The 19,459-nt window shown below is 37.4% G+C and overlaps 1 protein-coding gene across 1 annotated transcript; it reads right to left on the minus strand.

Annotated features, from left to right (window-relative positions):
- Positions 1-17,646: 17,646 nt before the first annotated feature.
- On the minus strand, positions 17,647-17,805 carry LOC309871671 (keratin-associated protein 20-2-like; the record flags this gene model as incomplete). The annotated part of the gene is made up of 1 exon (XM_082744911.1): positions 17,647-17,805. The coding sequence occupies one exon, from the start codon at positions 17,803-17,805 to the stop codon at positions 17,647-17,649; it is 159 nt and encodes a 52-aa protein (XP_082601037.1).
- Positions 17,806-19,459: the final 1,654 nt, after the last annotated feature.

The following is a 19,459-nucleotide window of genomic DNA, read 5'->3' on the forward strand; positions in this document are numbered from 1 at the left end:
GTTGCTGCTTCTTTATGGTAAGACCTCTTGAATTAAGGCATGCTTGAATAGCCTCTTGAATGGTCTTGGGTTCTATGGTCATACTTTCAGCCAACTTTCTTTCAGTTAGCTTCCATAATGATTTTTATAAAACAAAAGTCTCTAGGGGAAAATATCACAGTATCTCATATGCCTAAAACAAAATATAAATGGCCTTGATGTTTTGGTTTCTCTTAACTGTCCAGGATATAATTTTTTTTTTTTTTGCTGCTTGCTTTTGTCCCTTTACTCTCTGGGGATAACATCAATTTATAGATCTGCAATTCAGTACTTTTTCTATGTCTGTGCACATTCTGTTCACCCTGCTTGGCTTACACTTTGCCTCCTTCCTATAACTCTTCTCCATCAATAATTAATTCAAAGGTAACCTTTAATGAGAACATATTTGTTCCCTGTCTTTGCTCTGAGATCTCTTTTTTTGGGTGCAGATACGAGACTTCCCTTCTATATTTCCACTTGAGCATTATATTATTTGTCTTGTGGTATATACATATATTCTTTTAAAGAATTTATTTATTTATTTGACAGAGATCACAAGTAGGCAGAGAAGCAGGCGGTGGGCGTGGTGAGGGGGGGAAACAGGCTCCCCGCTGAGCAGAGAGCCTGATGTGGGGCTCCATCTCAGGACCCTGGGATCATGACCTGAGCCTAAGGCAGAGGCTTTAATCCACTGAGCCACCCAGGTGCCCCTATACATATGTTTATGTGCTTGTTTTCCAGCTCAACACAACTTTTCACATTTGCAACACTATGATCTAACAGGGAGCCTTATGTGTCAATTAATTAATAAATAATTATTTTAATTATTTTATTGAACAAATGAGTAGGTAATGAATTAAAAAAAAAAATAAAGAACGAACAATGTTGGTCTGGCCAAAGTAAGTTTAATGAAAAAGATGAACCTACTCATGAAATACCACAAATCGCAATTTGCCCGGGATATAATCATGAAAAAAAATCAGGTTGAAAGAGAAATTGTAGTTAATCTAGGACATGGATATGGATGTACCGTGAATTTAATCATCTATTCTGGTTGCCCAGGATTAGATTGGATTATTAACAATTCAAATTGAGTAAAATAAGTTGCAATAAAAAGATACTACGGGACAGAATTTCCGTCACACAGAGGATGGATTCAACTGCAAGTATATTATTCAGCTGATGCCTGGGGACAAGTAAAGATCTGGTGTCTGCAGCCAAATCCATACCTATCACAGCCACAGCCACAGCCCAAGATTCTAAAGGCACCAAAGCCAGTGGCATAACCACGTCCAGAGCCCAGATCTCCGTCAGAGTTGCCGCAATGGTATATTATCAGCAGTTGAGTTTTTAGCCTAAGAGAAGAGTAAGTTGTAAGCAAGAAAAAACACTGAATAAATACCACAGTCTTTTATGCAGCTCCAGTGTAGGTACGGCAAACGGCAGGTCCTTCTGACATCTTCATATAGACCAAACTTGTATTTAAAAATCTTATTAATTACTGGATGCCTAGATGGCTCTGCCGGTTAAGTGTCTGACTCTTGATTTTGGCTCAGGTCATGATCTCACAGTCATGGGATTGAGCTCTGTGTCGGACTCCGCTCAGCATAAGCTCGGAGTCTGTTTGAAATTCTCTCCCTCTGTTCTCCCCCCACTCAAGCGCAAGCACTCTCTCTCTCTGTCTCTAAAAACAAGAAACCAAAAAAAAAAAAAACAAAAAAAAAACAAAAAAAAAAACCAAAAAAAAACCAACTACAAAAAGACTCATTAAGCACATTTCTTTAGATAAAAAAGACTCAACATATGCATTAAAGTTGAGGTCGTTTCCTGGTATGTTTAGATCTTCCCAAACAGTTGATGAGCTTTAAATTAAAAAACAAAAACTGCTGAATTCAATGACCTTGTTCACACTGATGCTGAATTTAACCTTTGTAACCATGCTGCATGACATCACGTGCAGAAGGCAAATGCCTTTTCCTCTGATGATTTTGCTAATAATACCCTTCATCTTATATGCAGATTTAATCAACACAGCTGGGATGTTATCTATATAAATCTTAGGAACAAATAATATATTTTTTGTACAAACTACCACCCACTCCAATCACATTTTACTCTGTGGTTTTTGTATTGCTATGTTTTCTCAAAAATAATACTGCTGTGTTCCTTATATAGTTCCCCCCACCTCTGTTCCTTCAAGAAGTGGTCTAATTATTATCCTATACCTGCACGAGAGTTTACACATTTCTTTGCAGACAGGAAAAACTTTGACAATCTTATTTGACTCCAAGTTCATGGGAATATAGAATAGATCTTTTTGAGGTTGAACTTGATAGAGGTCATTACTATTAATGTTTTCTTTAAGAATAATGATTCTGTATGTATCATGCACCTGTACATAGACTTAAGTTTTGAGACATAGATTGATCTGGGCATTATGATTGAAAAAAATTGAGAATTTTCCTTTACCTCTGTTCTCTAGGGCCATGTCTGATTGGGGCTGTTGTACTGCAATCATCCACTTTTATTTGGTGATGTCACTTTATTGACAAAGCCATCTATAAGCCAGCACTAATTTTTTCTTCCCGGGAAAATGGCATAAATCCTTAAATGTGTGTTGAGAGAGACAACTCAGCAGGGTAGAAGCCATGGAATCTGATCCACTTGTCTCTATAATTTATTTATGTTTTCTAGAATTCCTGAAGCCTGATCTCTTATATACTACTTTTGTCTGATGATGGAAGAGCTTCTGTGTATACTCAAATTTGTGTCTTAGAAAGCCAGACAATATCTAGTTCATAATGAGCAGTTCAGGTCACATGGTAACTTGGTATATCATTGTCAAGAGCTCAGTCATGAGCTAGAAGCTATTTCTTCAAAAGGTGGTATAAGTTCATAGAAGACAGCATAAATTTGCTCCAAAATCTTAAAATCCTGTTTTGTAATTCACATATATAGACCTGTAAAAACCTCCACATACAATCATCTTCCATAGATGCTTTCAGCACCACTGAATGGGCTGCTTCATAAAGACCAAACAACTGAGCAGTATGGACAACAGCACATGACGGTCTTGGAATTTCCTCTTGCCCTTAAGTCACTCAAACTGGGAAGCCATTTTATTACTTTCCTAATGGATATTAGGAAAAAATGGATAGCTAGTCCAAATGAGGGAATATATTGCCATAAAAATCCAAAGAGGCCACTAAGTATTGTGTTTGTTGTTTAGTGCCAATGTAACAACTTATTCTTCATCCAGATTACTGGACCTCTAGAAATTTCATTGAGGCTGGAGACACCTAAATTTTTGTAGGGTTTGTTTTCCATCCTCTGTCATTCATGAGTCTTAGCAAGATGTCTAGAGTAGTTGTTAATTCTTGTTTCCTGGATCTAATCTCCATCACATTATTGATATAGTGGATGGATGTGATGTCCTTTAGAATGCTGAGTCAGTCTCTGCGGACTAATTTGTGCCAGAGTGCTGAAGAATTATCATACTCCTGAAGTGGGGTAGTACCAGAGCATTACTGGTCCTGCCTGCCAAAAGCAAACTGATTCTGCTGTTCTTTATTTACAACGATAGAGTAAAAAGTCTTTGCAGGATCGCAAAAATTGGAAACCGTATTCTAGAGGGTATGTATATTTGCTTCGGCAAAGAAACAATATCTGAAATAAAAACTACATTTGAAGCTACCACTGGATTAAGTTTACAACAACTCATTTTCATTCCTCTGAATCCATCTACATTTTGTAGAGGTAAATGGAATCAAGATGTGAGGTAACAACTTCTGAAACTTTACAAACTTTAATAACAGTGTTGTGGCTTTAATTGTGTCTTTTCAACAAATATGTTGAAGTCTTAACCCCTTGTAACTGTGAGTGTGACCTGATTTGGAAACAGAGTCTTTGTAGATGTTATCAAGCTGAAATGAGGTCATACTGAATTAGGATAGACCTTAAATTCAATCACTGGTGTTCTTATATGAAGGTCATGTGAGGACACAGAGACTTTACACAGTGTAAAGGCATATTTCAATGCAAGCAGAAATTGGAGTGATGTGTCAAAGGATGTGACATGCCAAGAAGGAAAGCCAAGGATTGCCAGCAACCATTGGAATCTAGGAGAGACAAGAAAGGATTCCTCTTTAGAGCCTTCAGAATGAGCAGTTCAATTTAATTTTAATTTTAACTTTTAAATTTAAATTTAATTTTAACAATTTAATTTTGAATTTTTGGTCTTCAGAACTATGACAAAATAAATTTCTGTTGCTTTAAGCTACCAAATGTATGGTGCTTTGTTACATCAGCCTTAAGAAATCATTATAGGTAGCATTAATATACTTAATCTTTCCAGAAATAAACTTTTGCTTTTGATCTACTATTTCGGTAGGAAGAAGAAGCTCTAGTGGTGTGGGGTTTTTTTGGGTTGATTTTTTTTTTTTTTTTTTTTTTTTTTTTTTTTTTTACCATAATAGACCTTACTCTGGGGACTCAATGGGCAGATTCAGCCAGCTACAAATATATCTTTGCTAACAATGCATACTCACAGGGAGGATTCATGGATTTACTGAGCCCATTATGAGATAGATCTAAGCCAAAGCTCCATTAATCATTTGACTAGGCCAAAATGGTATTTTGGGACTCTAAAAATTTTGTATCAGTTTAGAGCCAAAGTCAGGTAATCCTCAAAAATTCTGGTACTTTTCCCTTCCTCAGTGCACTGTCACTAAAATTGTCACTTGTCATTAGTTAATTGTTACTGTCAGCAGTAAACTGTCATGGATCCTTTAGAGGAAGGCTAAAGGGAAAACTTACAGTATAATTTTTGGGCAATGTAGCAGGGACCTTTCTCAAGGGACCTGCCTTCCATTCTTTCAAGAAGCTCTGAGTTTGTGAACTGGCTTGGATGGAACTGATTAATTGTTAATGTGTAGTTTCTTTTGCCTTTGGTCTTACAGACTCAACTCATTTCCAAAGTTACTTAAGTCAGCAACATTTTCCCCTACTCTCTGCAGTGAGAACATTTCATGTACTTATAATACAGTTAGGTGATTTTGTAATATTCTGTATTCCATTCTGGAACCTCTGTTCTTCTAAAAAACTTTTTTTTTTTTCTTTTCCAAATTACATAAGTTAAGATTCAGTTTTTGTGATGTGAACCTATATGGATCTGAGCAAATGAACAGTGCTATGGATTCGCCAGTACAATATCATGTAGAATAGTTTGACTCCTTAAGAGAACCCTCTGTGTTGTCCTCATTCCTTTCCCCTCCACTTGAATTCCTGGAAACCACTGATCTTTTTACCATGTGTCTGGTTGTGTCTTTTCTGGAATGTTACAAATTTGGAATAGAACAATATGTAGCCTTTTCACACACTGTTGTAATTGACTTGTTAACTCTTTGGGGAAGATTTTTTGCATCTAGGTTCATGAAAAAATTTGATTTTTATTTTATTTTATTTTAATTTTATTTTTTTAGAGGGAGACAGAGAGCATATGTGGGGAGGGGCAGAGGAAGAGGGAGAGAGAGACTCTTAAACTGGCTCCACTGGAGCCTGACCTGGGCTCAATCCTACAACCTTGAGATCATGACCTGAGCTAAAATCAAGAATCAGATGCTTAATCAACTGAGCCACACAGGTGCCCCAAGAAATGATTTCTAATTTCCCTTTCTTAAAATGCCTTTATCTGATTTAGGTATGAAGATAATGCTGGCATTTTAGAATAAGTTAGGAAGTACTTCTTCTGCTTATATTTTTTTTAGAATGTATTGTAGACAAGTGGTGTCATTTCTTTCTTAATTTCTTTTGCACCAGTAAAACATTTGGGCATAGTGCTTTCTTTTATGGAAGATTAATAATTGTTGACTCAGTTTCTTTAATAGATATAGGACTATTAAAATTTATCTATTTCTCTTTGTGTGAGTTTTGGTCATTTGTGTCTTTCAAGGAATCAGTTCTTCTCTTAGCATGGGCCTGTGGAAATTTTGAAAGGACATTTGATTATTCAAGGACAGGATTGAATGTCCTTACAACCCCAAAAGAATAATTAAATAGACAATTTAACTTTTCTTATTGAAATGTTAAAGAATGCTTTTAAAAAATTTTTTGCATAGTTGAAGGCAAAAACTTTTCTAGTTTAATATGTATCTTTAAATTTTCACTTTCTAATTGGATATGTATTTTCAATTCCTAGTGTAGTTTGATAGTCTATGAAAATTAATCAAAAACATATATTTTATTATAAAGGTATATTTCAAATACAGCCCAGGGAAATTGGCATTTCAGATTCCTGTGTTAGATTTAGGGAGAGAGCCAAAATTTGTGAGAAAAATGTGTCATTATCATGTCTTTGAAAGAGAAGTTGGAAATACAAAATTTAGCTGCCACTGATAAAAGTGAGAAAGAAGTAGTCTAGAGTTTGGTTAGACCTGGTTTCCAAAATGGTAACCACAAGTCTGTTCTTACAGATTCTCCCAGACATGAAGGACAAACAGCACACCTGTCTGTGGACACAAGATGAGGGATAGGCTTCCAAAGATTTCTCTGCTAATTGAAAAGGAATAGCCATACACACGTGAATCATTCAACCATACAACTTGATGATACTGCCCTGCTCTGGGGAGGCAGAAAATTCCAATAGCCTGAGGCATTTTGGAATATTTGAGAAAAAAAGAGACTGTAGTTTTACTACCTGTGAAGCTTAACATGAAGAGGTGTGGAGAGAAGTAGAAGTTGTGAAGTAGAAGTTGTGAATGCACGTGAAACCTGAAAATAACATATTTTACAATGGTCATATGAAAAAAAGCAACAAAGGTAATGTAGTGACTTCAAATGTACCTTCAAACTCACAATGTAAATAAGCACAGTGACAGAGATAAATGAATGTAATTGACAACAAGTGGTATTACCAATGGGGAAGCTTATTAAAAAATAACAAAACTGGGGCGCCTGGGTGGCTCAGTGGGTTAAAGCCTCTGCCTTCAGCTCGGGTCATGATCCCAGGGTCCTGGGATTGAGCCCCACATCGGGCTCTCTGCTTGGCAGGAAGCCTGCTTCCCTTCCTCATTCTCTGCCTGCCTCTCTGCCTACTTGTGATCTCTGTCTATCAAATAAATAAATAAACTCTTTAAAAAAGAAAATAACAAAACTTTCTCACATGACAGCTGTTTGATTAAGATTTTAACAAAAAGATAACATTACCAATAGTAAAGGCAATTATCTTTTTCATTTTTAAAGATTTATTTATTTTAGAGAGAGACAGAGGGAAAGAGGACAGCATGAGCAGGGGGAGGGGCAGAGGGACAGAGAATCCTCAAGCAGACTCTGCCCTGAGGGCAGAGCCAGATTCTGGGCTTGGGTCCCAGGAACCTGAGATCCTTACCTGAAGTGAATGCAGGAGTCTGATGCTTAACTGACTGAGACACCCAAGTGCCCCAGTAAAGGAAACTATCTTTAACATGTAGGATAGTCCAGATGATTTTGGCCAATTGAGGTTGAGACATGCTGAATCTAAACTTTTTTTCCATGTGTCTTAGCATATATTTGCTATTGGGTCATGATGGATTTACCAAAATAAGGAATCCTGAAAGCATAATCAGTGAATCAAAGGAAGAGGAATCTAGGCTGAGCTACTCAGGAAGATCCTCGCTATAACCCACAGAACCAGTATCTGCTGTGGGAAGACCTGCAGCCATATTTCCATCTGCCTGTCTTAGTCTGTTCCGGCTGCTGTAATGAAGTATCCCAGACTCGGAGCTTAAACAGCAAGGATTTATTTCTCACAGTTCTGAAGGTTGTGAAGTCCAAGATCAAGGTGTTGGCAGATTCAGCGTCTGGTGAAGAGCTGCTTCCTGATTAATGATTGATTGTCTGGTCATTGTGTCCTCACAAGCAGAAAAGTGGTGAGGGAACTGTCTGGGTCCCTTTTATAAGGGCACTAATCACCTCCCAAAGGCCCCACCTCCTAATATTATCACATTGGGAGTTATGATTTAAACACAGGAAGTTTGAGGAGACACAAACATTTAATGTATAGTGACACCACAGCCAGGGTCACCACAGCCATCGCTGCAGCCCTGATATGAAGTTAATTCTCATAGTAGCACACGGTCCTGGAGAAGAAAGTCCATTTGAAAAGCAGGAACTGATGCTTTCAGTCTGAATGTCACCATGTGCATTGGGCCTTTTATACACCCTCAGTCGTGTCTGGAAAAACCAAAGTCAGTATATTTACCTCTTTTTTTTTTTTATTTTTTTAAGGCAGGCACCATGCCCAGTGTGGAGCCCAATGTAGGGCTTGAACTCAGGACCCTGAGATCAAGACCCGGAATGAGATCCAGAGTCAAGACGCTTAACCAACTGAGTCACCCAGGTACTCCTGTTTACCTCACATTTTAAGTTAACTTTCTTTAGATCTTTTCAGTATTTGTTTCTTAAGGCAAGGAGGCCCCTGTAGTGAAGACTTCTTTGTTACTGTGTAATGATTCACACAATCATGTCATCCTTTAACAAAAAATTCATTCGTTTCCAAAAACTATTCTCATTCTAAATTTAATTACTTCGAAGTATAGGATCAATTTCATGGGATGATATAAAACATGGAAACCTGTCTTCCAAAGGTATGACTTTTCTAATAATCATTTCAATAATCAGATACCCAGTTAGGAATCAAAGGGCATGTGGAAGCAAAGAATGGGGATGTTACCTCCAGCCACAAATCTGCAAATTCCCTGTTCTGTTTTCTTAGCACAAAATAAAGTTATTTTTTCCTTAAGGTGATCCTAGTTATTATTTGTGATTGACGGCTGAATATATATTCCTAGTGTTACAAAGTCATCACTTAATTCATGTTCAATATTGTGATCTATTGGGAAGTTTGATGTTGACTGTATTTGGATGAGTTTGCTATTATAATAAAATTTAGGCTTTACATAAAAATATGATTTTCTTATATAGGGTGGTTTGTTCACCTCATCTGAAATATAATTTCTTACAGAGTAAAGCAGAGGAAGGGGTTGAATTTCTTGTTACAGTGTATAAAATTCCACCATCCTTGAGGAAATTCTGTGGAGGACTTAGACCACATATCCTGGTTCAGCTACTGGGCTCCTACCACTAGTCCCTCCCTTGTTAGATTTCCACCAGTCCCTTACTGCATGACCTATCCACACAGAGTGTTCCTTGTAAAACGAGGGCCAGAGCTTGATCTTGTTCAACTGTCATCTTGGGTGGGAAGTGCTTCATGCACACAGAGAGAAATTCTTCCTTTTGGAAGGACCAAATCTTCACCCAGAGGAATTCCAAGGTTTTCACTGAAATGAATGTGCATGTCTAAGAGTTACTGTGCTCTTTACTGATACCATAAGGGAAGGAAGAGGTCTTGTGAAAACAGAGATGCCCAGAGCTGTTTCCAATGGAGAGAAACCTAGATAGGAGGCAGTGAGTATGGAATGTCATTCAAAGATTATGTCACACATAAATATGAAAATGAATTAATAAAAGAACATTTAACATATACTGAGAAATATATGTATATATATATATTTTTCCACTTTGAAGTTGTTTATACCAACCTTTTCTGGTTTGTCTGTTTGGTCGAGCCTCAGAGCAATCAGCATGTTCAGGCATCGTTGCTCTATGTAGCCACGGGAAGGTCATGTGAAGGACAAAGTGAGCCCCCACTTTGTACTGATGCTGTATCCAAGTTATGTCTAACACCAGCACAAATACAATTTATATCATCTTGGAGCACTGACACTTGGCGTTAGGTTTATGTGTAGGTGTATATGTCAATAACCTTTCTTTTTCACACTCTTCTGACTGGATTACTAATTATCAATTTATCCATTTGACAAATATTTACTGGGGGCCTCTGATGTGATGATCTTTAAAGCAGTGAATTACATGACTTCTGATAACATTATTTTCTTATTTGTAGGATGAGAATGAAGTAATTTGTACAAGGGCATTTCAAGAAGTTTCAGTTTCAGGTCAAAAATATAATAGTGTTTAATTTAATTGACTTCTGTGACAGTGAAACATACAAAGAATTTCTCTGGAATGTACATGTACAAATACTCAGTGTTTTATGGATAGATAATGAATTTTCCCCAATTATTAATAGAAATGTGCAGTTTAAAAAAAATGGTAGTTAACTATGTAAGTTGGTTGGTCATATAGTCCTCATCATTGTTTTGTAATTCCAAAAAAATTCATTGTCTATATATATATACATATATATATCTTTTGTTTCACATTCTTATAAATCATGTAAAATAACTAACTAAAATTCAATTTTCTCATGGTTCCAATTTACTAGGTTTAAGGGAAGTTAGGATAAAAAAAAATAATATGTGGAAAAAAATACCTTGAAACTACCCAATGTCAAAAGAAAAGGGAAGACTGTGATCTAGTTTGCTGAATCCTAGTGCACTGGAATGAGAAAGTAAGAAGGAAAATTTCCGTAGTAGTTTTGGACAAGAATGTCAGGAGGGTGCACTAAAAAAATATCCATAGTCATGGTAGACTTTCTAATATCTTTGGGGTGTGAAGCTTTTGATGAAGGGGAAACCAAGAAAATGTAGAAAAAACAAGTTATGTCTACAGAGACTGTAGTAAATGATGGAGTCTGACTCTGTGGTGTTGGGGGACAGCAAAAGACAGAAGCTGAAAGAGCCCCTAGTTTTTGAAAAGTTTTATTTTAAAATATTTTATTAAGACAATTTTTAGAGCACTTTTAGGTTCACAACTAAGCCGAGGATAAAGTATAGGGGTTTCCTATACATTGCCTGCTGCTATTTATACAGTCTCTCCCACTATCCATACCACCATGAAAGTAGAGTATTTGTTGTAAATGATGACTGTACATTGACACATCAAAATTGCCCAAACCCATAGTTTTCATTACAGGTCACTCTTGGTATTGTACATTCTGTGAATTTGGACAAAGGGGTGATAGCATGTGTCCATCATTAGGGTAACAGAGAGAGAAGTTTCACTGTCTTCAAAATTTTCTATGCTCCATCTGCTTGTTCTTTTCTTGTCTCCAGACCCTACGATCACAGATCTCTTTTCTCTCTTTGTAATTTTGCCCTTTCCATAATGTCGTGTTGTTGTTGTATAATCATACCGTATTTTGCTTTGCAGATTGACTTCTTTAACTTTCTAATATACCTTTAAGTTTCCCTCATGCCTTTTTTTTTTTTTTTTGATAGCTTATTTCTTTTTTTTTAGTCTGAGTAATATCCCATTGTCTGGATGTACTGCACTTTATTTATCCATTCACCTCCTGAAGGGCATCCCAGTTGCTTTTGAGTTTAAGCAATTATGAATAAATCTGCTATAAACATCCATGTGCAGGTTTTTAATGTGGGCATGAGTTTTTAACTCCTTTTGTAAATGATAAGTAGTGTGATTTCTGTATCATGTGCTAGGGGTATGTTTAACTTTGTAAGAAACTGCCAAGTTTTCTTTCAAGGTGGCTGTACCATTTTGCATTCCCCCCGGCAGTGACAGACATGCAAGGAGAAGGTGGCAGATTGTAAGCTACAGACCAACACTCTCAGATTTTGTATGCAGAACTCCAAGGAGTTGGAGAATTTCAAGCTAGAATCTTGTCTTGAGAATCATTAATAATGTTTACTATGGTAGAGTGATATTTTTGATCATATCTAATATGATATTTTGCCGGCTAAAGCATAGGCTTGTATCTAGTCTGTAAGTTTGGTATATTTAGAAATATAATATGTGGACCACCATTTGGACTCATTCTTTTCTTTTTTCTTAAAGAATTTATTTATTTATTTGTCAGAGAGAGCAGAAACACAGAAAGCAGGAGGCAGAATAGGCAGGGCTGGGAGGGAGGAGCAGGGTCCCTGCTGAGCAGCGAGCCCGATGTGGGACTCGATCCCAGGACCCTGGGATCATGCCTGAGCCAAAGGCAGATGCTTAATGGACTGAGCCACTCAGATATCCCTGGGCTCTTGTTCTGATCACAGCAAATTTTAATACAGAGCCTGGATAGAGACTTGGGTTTTTCATTGTTGCTGTTGTTATTAGTTTGTTTGTTTTTAGGCAAAATCTAACACTTAGGAGAATACCAAAGGCAGTAGTTTTTTTTTTTTTGTTTGTTTGTTTTTTCTTTTTCTCATCACTACCACTTCTGCCTGTCTATTTCTGTTGTTCTGTTACTCTTTCTTTTTACCTCTGTGGTTGGTTAAACACACACAAACATGCAAAATCATGAGAAAACATTACATGCGATGTAAAATAGTTTGTTGAAAAACAAACTAAGATTTTTTTATCTTTATCTTTAAACCAGAATTCATGTGGTGGTATGGTGTAAATGTAATATCAAAGCAAAAGCATCTTCTCAAAATATAAAATTTAAGTTACTCCAGATGAGTTTGATCAATGATATCAGGTCAAACTATGAACTATGTTTTTCCTGGTAGCTGAAGATGAGTTTACTCTGCATTAAAGATATAACCGAAATTCTAAGGTCATCCCTAGTGACAGCAGCATGAGTCCAATGGGCTGACTAACTCCAGAACTAACTAATGGTTCTATTGACTAACTCAGTAGAACTGCAGGACCAGCATTTGTCACAGCAGGGTGGGTGGCAACGGCCGTATCCACCCCTGCTGTAGCCACAGCCAGAGTCAGAGCCTGGACAGTCATAATAGCTGTTGGAGTAGCACATGGTGTTAGGAGTGGAAGGTTCATTCGAGGAGCAGGGAATTATTCTGAGTTTATATGCCATTATCTGCCCAGAGCGTTTTATACACAGTCAGTGTTGCATAGGGCAAACCACAGGCATTGCTGGGCTAATGATTTAGAATAACTTTCACTAGTAAAATTTATTGATTCTTTTGTTTACTCAGGAGAAGAGAGTCCCTCATGTAAGATTGGCCTTGCTTTTCTACCAAGTGTCCTGTAATTAAATTGTATGATTTAATAAAACATCTTTTTGCTCTATTTTGAAAAGTAATTACTCTTAAAAATGTGATTAATTTAAGGGAGATTATCAATTTATTATCCACTTCCCACTCTCAAGTAACAGATCTGGAAGCCCAGGGACTCCATTTCCCAATGTGCCTTACAAAATAAGATTTTGCATCAAATTCCACCAGTGAGAGACATTTGAATGAGATTTAGGAACCATTCTAGGTCCTTTTGAATCTTTGGGTTCGCTAGACTAAGGGAGGACCCTCATTACCCAGCCTATTTTGTTTTGATGTCAGAATAACCTTGAGAAAATCAAGTACTTTTAGAAATTCCCATTTCCTCATTTTTATGGCCCACACTTACTCATATTTATTTACTTAAAATGATGTGTTCTGGTGACTTGGTGGGATGAGCATATAGTCCTTTCTCCAAGGTTTGGTTTGTTGGCTTATTTTAAAAATTTTCTACAGGGGGCGGGGAGGGGAAGCAGGAGAGGGGGAGAATCTTAAGCAGGCTCCCTGCTCAAGTGCAAAGCCTGGCAGGAGGCTCGATCCCACCCCTGAGACCACGACCTGAGTGAAAATCAAGAGTTTGATGCTTAATTGACTGAGCCACCCAGGCGTCCCTGCTGGTTTCTTTTCTAAAAAATGACTTCAGTTTTTGAAAGTCTGCTTAAGGATTTAGAGTTTACATAAGTGCATTTGTGAATATGTGGAAAGGACAAGATAACTCAGCTGGGCCAAAGTCATTATTTCTGTTAGGGTAGAAATGCTGGATCTGAGGGAATGTGTATGTTTAGCATTTTTAGGTGCTGCCAGTTTGCACTGGGGCTTGTGTTTATATGCCCACCAGGAAAGTTTGCGAATTCCAGTTATCAGAATTATTTGGTATTATCAGCCTCTTTAATTCTAGTCGTTTTGATAGGTATGCAGTGCTCTTTTGTTGTGGTTGTAATTTGCATTTTTTTGCTTTAATTAAGTTGGTCATCTTTTGTTATAGTCTGCTGTAAAATGTTTGTTCAGATTTTTGGCCATTTTAAATTGTGTTTTGTGTTTTTGTCTAATGATTTGTAGGTATATTAATTTTTACACAAACCCCTTTTTAAAATATATGTCATGTAAATATCTTCTCCCTGTCAGTGGATTTTTACTTTTAAAAACAGAATCTTGGGACATTTGGGGGGCTCAGTCAGTTCAGCATCCAACTCTGGATTTTGGCTCAGGTCATGATCTTAGGGTCTTGAGATTGAGCACTACGTCAGGCTCCTCACTAGGCATAGAGCTTGCTTAAAATTCTCTCTCTCCCTCTCCCTTTGCCCCTACAACCCCCAAATAGAAATCTTTAACTTTGATCAAGTCCAATTTATTAATATTTTAAAAAAGATTTTATTTATTTATTTGAGGGAGAGAGAGCACAAGCAGGGGAGAGGGACAGAGAGAGAAGCAGACTTGCAGGAAGCCCTGCAAGTCTGCTTCTGGGACTTGGGGACTGGGGACTCGATCCCAGGACCCTGGAATCATGACCTGAGCCAAAAGCAGATGCTTAACCAACTGAGCCACCTAGGCAAACCAATATTTTTTTTAATAGCTAGTGATCTTTACATGTTGTTTAAGCAATCACTGCCTTGTTCTAATTAACCAAGATATTGTCATATCTTATTTTGGTGCAAGGTATGGATCAAGATTAATTTTCTTTTATATCCTTATCAAATTAATCTAAAATTATTTATTATGAAGTCATTCCTTTCATCTTCCACAGTGCTGTGGTATCTCAGTAGTAGGAATTAGGTTACTCTGTAAGTTCGAGTCTGTTTATAGCAGCTCTTTTTTTCCATTGGCCTTTGTCCTTATTCTCAAACCATGTGTTATAATCATACATAATCATGTCACTTGCTGTTGGTGGCAGGTCTCCATTTTCCTTTCCAGTTTCTGTTACATGTGTGTACTTATTTATTTACATGTTATTGCACTGGCATTGAATTCTGGTACAAAGTTTTACCAAAGTGGTAAAAACTTTTATTAAGCTGTGGCTGTAGTTATCCTTGTCTTGTTCCTAACCTCAGGTGGAAATTATTCTGTATTTCAGCAATAAGTATGATATATTAGCTATTGATTTTGGGTAAATGCCATTTATCAAGTTGAAGAGATTATTTTGTAGTCCTGGTTTACTGAGATTTCAAAAAGTTCATGAATGCATGCTGAATTTTGTATTTTATCTGAATCTGTTAAGATATTCACATGACTTTCTTTTATTTATTTATTTATTTTTTTGCTAATGTGATGAATTGCACTGAGTTTTCATATATTAAACCAATCTAGGATTTTGCAACTTTGGAATACAGCTCATGGGATTTGGTTTTGAAATGATACATTGTTTCAGGTTTTTATAGCTGGGTTCATCAGAAATAGTCCCTTTTTTACAATATCCTTATTAGGTTTTGATTTTGTTAGTGTTACATTTTTCCTATTCTGTGGGACAGCATTAGTATAATTGGTTTTTCTGCTTTACTTAAGTGGCTTAAATGATTCACCAGTGAAGCCTGGAGCTTTCTTTGCATGAATGTCTTAAAACAGTGTGGGGTTCCATGGCGTAATGGTTAGCACTCTGGACTTTAAATGTCTTAAAATAGAGATTGGTCTTCTTTCACGGTATCAGACTTTTCAGACCTTTTGGTTCTCCTAATCTCTGTTACTTGAATGGTCTTTCTCCAGATGAAATTTCCATTTTCACATTGTTCCTGGTGTACGTGGGGAGTGAAGGAGACCTAAATCAGTGCAGAAATGGGTTGTTGTGACCTCAAAGGAAAAGTCAGAACCATACATACTAGAATCATTGTACGAGGAAAGCCATGATCCTCGATGTTGAAGCTGGTGTGCGGGGAGGGTGGCCAGCGACTTTTTGCACAAGACTGTCAGGTACAGACACTGAGCCAACAACCAAGAGCCACAGTAGATTTTCAGCTCTTTTCCCTCAAACTATAGAGGAGTAATGAGAAGGAGGTGATGTGGAAGAAACCAGTTGCCATCACACAGAAGCACAGTGGCATCAGGAAACAGACAGCATTGATGTATTTACGTGAATAGTGCTGTTTCTATAGGCAATATATATTTAAAGTCTGAATATATGAAGATGAGAATTTAACCAGATCAAATGTAGATGATTGGAGTGACTCAGAGTCACATGAAAGCATTTCAGACAGAACTGGTGATGACAACTTTGTCTTTTCTTTTAAAATGTTTGGTGTAATTTATGTTGAAATATTCCAAATAAAAAGGTATAAGACCAATACAAAGAATTTCTGTTCTCTTCACTCATATTCCTCAATTGTAAATAATTCATTGCATCTACATCTTTCTCTATCTCCTCTTTTCTCTCTCTCTCTCTCTCTGACACACACACACACACACACACACACACACACACCTGTCTACTTTTCTCTCTCTTTCTTTCTGTCTTTATCTACTGGACTTATCTTCCTTGTGTATCATAATCTTATAAAATGCCACTGTCCCAGATATGGTACTAAAGATGTATCTCTTTGATGTCTCAATTCTAGGACGGGGACTCCTCTATATCCAATTCTGCCTCATTTTCTGGGGTCATCTTTTGTCTTATAGTTGGCCGGGGCTCTCAACAGTTACTTTCTAACAATAGCAGAGGGTATGCATAAGGCATAGGGCTACTTTTCATTGTCCTCACCTTGCAGTTGAGAACAGAACTGTTAAGTGTAGATAGAGAGAAAATTTCACTTATGCAGAGTCTAAACCAGCAGGTAGACAAGACTCTGTTTTAAGATTTTCTTAAGGCAAATTCAACAGTTTACATGTTTGATATTGTTCAGCATGGAGTCAGGCAGAAGGAACAAGAGGTGTTGGTGAGGGAAAATAAAAAACACAGTGAGTGTTGGATTAATGAAGTCTAGCTACAGAGGAGTAGCTATAGAATATCCTTTGGGTAAATCTGTTTTATTCATGTGTACTGGTGACTTATTAGTATTTTTAGTGGGTACCAAAAGGTAATGTTATCATTAATCTATTTTTAACTGAGGAGGTTTTGCCAAATAAAATCTATATAGACCACATGTCCTTACTTTCCAGAGTGATCAAAAGGTTGAATGAGGTACAGAACCATTCTGAGCCTTGTATTTTATTTGCATTTTATACTATGGCTGAACAGAGCTTCCCTCTTACCTGATAAGCAAAACCATTTTAAACAGCATTATTATTTTACCACCCAGGCTCTCTAGATGTGTGGCTACAGTATCTGTAAAGATACCTGTTTTTCCCCCATGTGTCCTTAAATGAAATATTTATACCCACATGCACACATCTGCATGGTAGAGAGAATTAAATATAAATACCAAGCATTTTCCAATGAATGAGAAAGTTTATTGAAACATCAACTTAAAAACTTTTTCACATCAAAATTGTTAACTGAAAATGTAGGGAGAGGGAATGCAATAGCAAACATAAACACTTTTATGAATTGTGAGGTACTACATGTGGCTTTGGTCAATCAAGCTGAAGCATGCTGAACCTGTAGTGTGCTGTAGCTGAAGGAGGCCTGATAAAATTTTCACTGTTGGAAAGAGGAATAAATTGCTTGTAAGAAGAACACTGGAAGGATAATTGGAAAGCATAGGAGGGGGAGTTCTGCAGAACGAATGACTCTAGAAGTTTCTCAGTAGAATCCATAGGACCAGTATCTGCCACAGCAAGATGGGCGGCAGCAGCCATACCCACCATACCCACCATAGCCACAGCCCAGGCCACGGTAGCCACAGCCCAGGCCACGGTAGCCACAGCCCAGGCCACCATAGTAATTGCTGTAATAGCACATGGTGTTGAGGATGGAAGGTTCTGTTGAGGAGCAGGTTATCTATTTTCTGTGTGCATGCTAACATCTGTGCTGGGCCTTTTATATGCCCTCCTTGGTGGGTGTGGCAAACCACAGACAAGGGTGAGCCTCATAGTTTGCATTAATTTGCCTTTTAAACTTTCAGAAAGAAGCTCTCATAACTGAGAATCCTTTGCTGTTGTGTTAGGATTCCCACAATCAAAGTCAATGCCTTTAACGAGCAACCTTTGTTATATTTGGAATGCCTTACTATGTTTTTGTTAGTTTAAGGTCTATGACAAGTTTGCATGGGAATCTCGTTTTTTTCCTGTGTTAATGATTCTTATTTTTGTTATTTTACTTTTCATCTCATGGTGAAATGTGTGGTTAGGAGTTATGATCTCTACATGGGTATGTGGGTTCATGAGTTGGAGACATTAATGAAGACACAAAACTGCTAAATTACCTATTTTTTTGAATTAGCAATTATTTCCCCTAGATAGCAGTTTTCAGTGATTATATACAACAGAATGGCTGCTTATATATTCCTTTATTGTTTTATTTTTTTATTAAAGATTTTATTTATTTACTTGGTAGACAAAGATCACAAGTAGGCAGAGAGGCAGGCAGAGAGAGAGAGGAGGAACAGGCTCCCTGCTGAGCAGGGAGCCCGATATGGGGCTTGATCCCAGGACCCTGAGATCATGACCTGAGCTGAAGGCAGGTCATTGAGCCACCCTGGTGCCCCTCCTTTATTGTTTTAATGCCACCTCTTCTTTCACCTTGAAATTTGTTATTATTCAGAATTCTTACCTTGGTCTAGGCGATTTTACTATTGATTTATACAATTTACTGTTTACCTTTTCTTAATTTCCCTTTAAATACATTAATTGGATCTTTGGGAGGAATATACAACTTAGTGAACTTACATGTCACACTGCTGTCAAAACCCCAAATTGGGATACTGATAAAGACTCATTCATGTATAAGTCCAGGTATGAGAGCTTTCAAACTCTCCCCTCTCTGGACCCAGTATTTTCCTTGCCTGGTCAGTTGCCCATGAGGAAAAGTGTGACCTTAGTAAAGAAAACAGACAAACTGGGATGCCTGGGTGGTGCAACCAGTTAAGTGTCTAATTCTTGATTTCAGCTATGTCTCGATCTCAGGGTCATGAGTTCAACCCCCACATTGGGCTTAAAAAAAAAAAAATCACATGCCACTGGCCCAGTACTTGTTCTGACTGGCAGTCATTTATGTGATGTTTAGAATAGACATAATATCTCATTTATGTAAGGTCTGGACTCTTTCCTAGAAAGGCTTAAGCTAGGGGCGCCTGGGTGGCTCAGTCAGAAAGCGCCTGCTTTCGACTCAGGTCATGATCCCAGAGTCCTGGGATCAAGCCCCGCATCACTCTCCCTGCTCAGAGGGGAGTCTGCTTCTCCCTCTGCCCTTCCCACTCTCTCTCTGTCAAATTAAAAAAAAAAAAATCTTAAAAAAATGCTTAAGCTACACAAAAGAGTTTCTATTTCCTTAAGCAAACCTTGAAAGATATATCTTATAGTGCAGGCTTATGTACAAGACATCACTGAGGAAGATAACATATAGTATCTGTGTGAATTATGCAACATGCAATTTTATTGTATCAAAAAGTAAATTT

Source organism: Mustela nivalis (genome assembly GCF_964662115.1).
Source record: "Mustela nivalis genome assembly, chromosome: 1".
Classification (NCBI taxonomy): Eukaryota; Metazoa; Chordata; class Mammalia; order Carnivora; family Mustelidae; genus Mustela; species Mustela nivalis.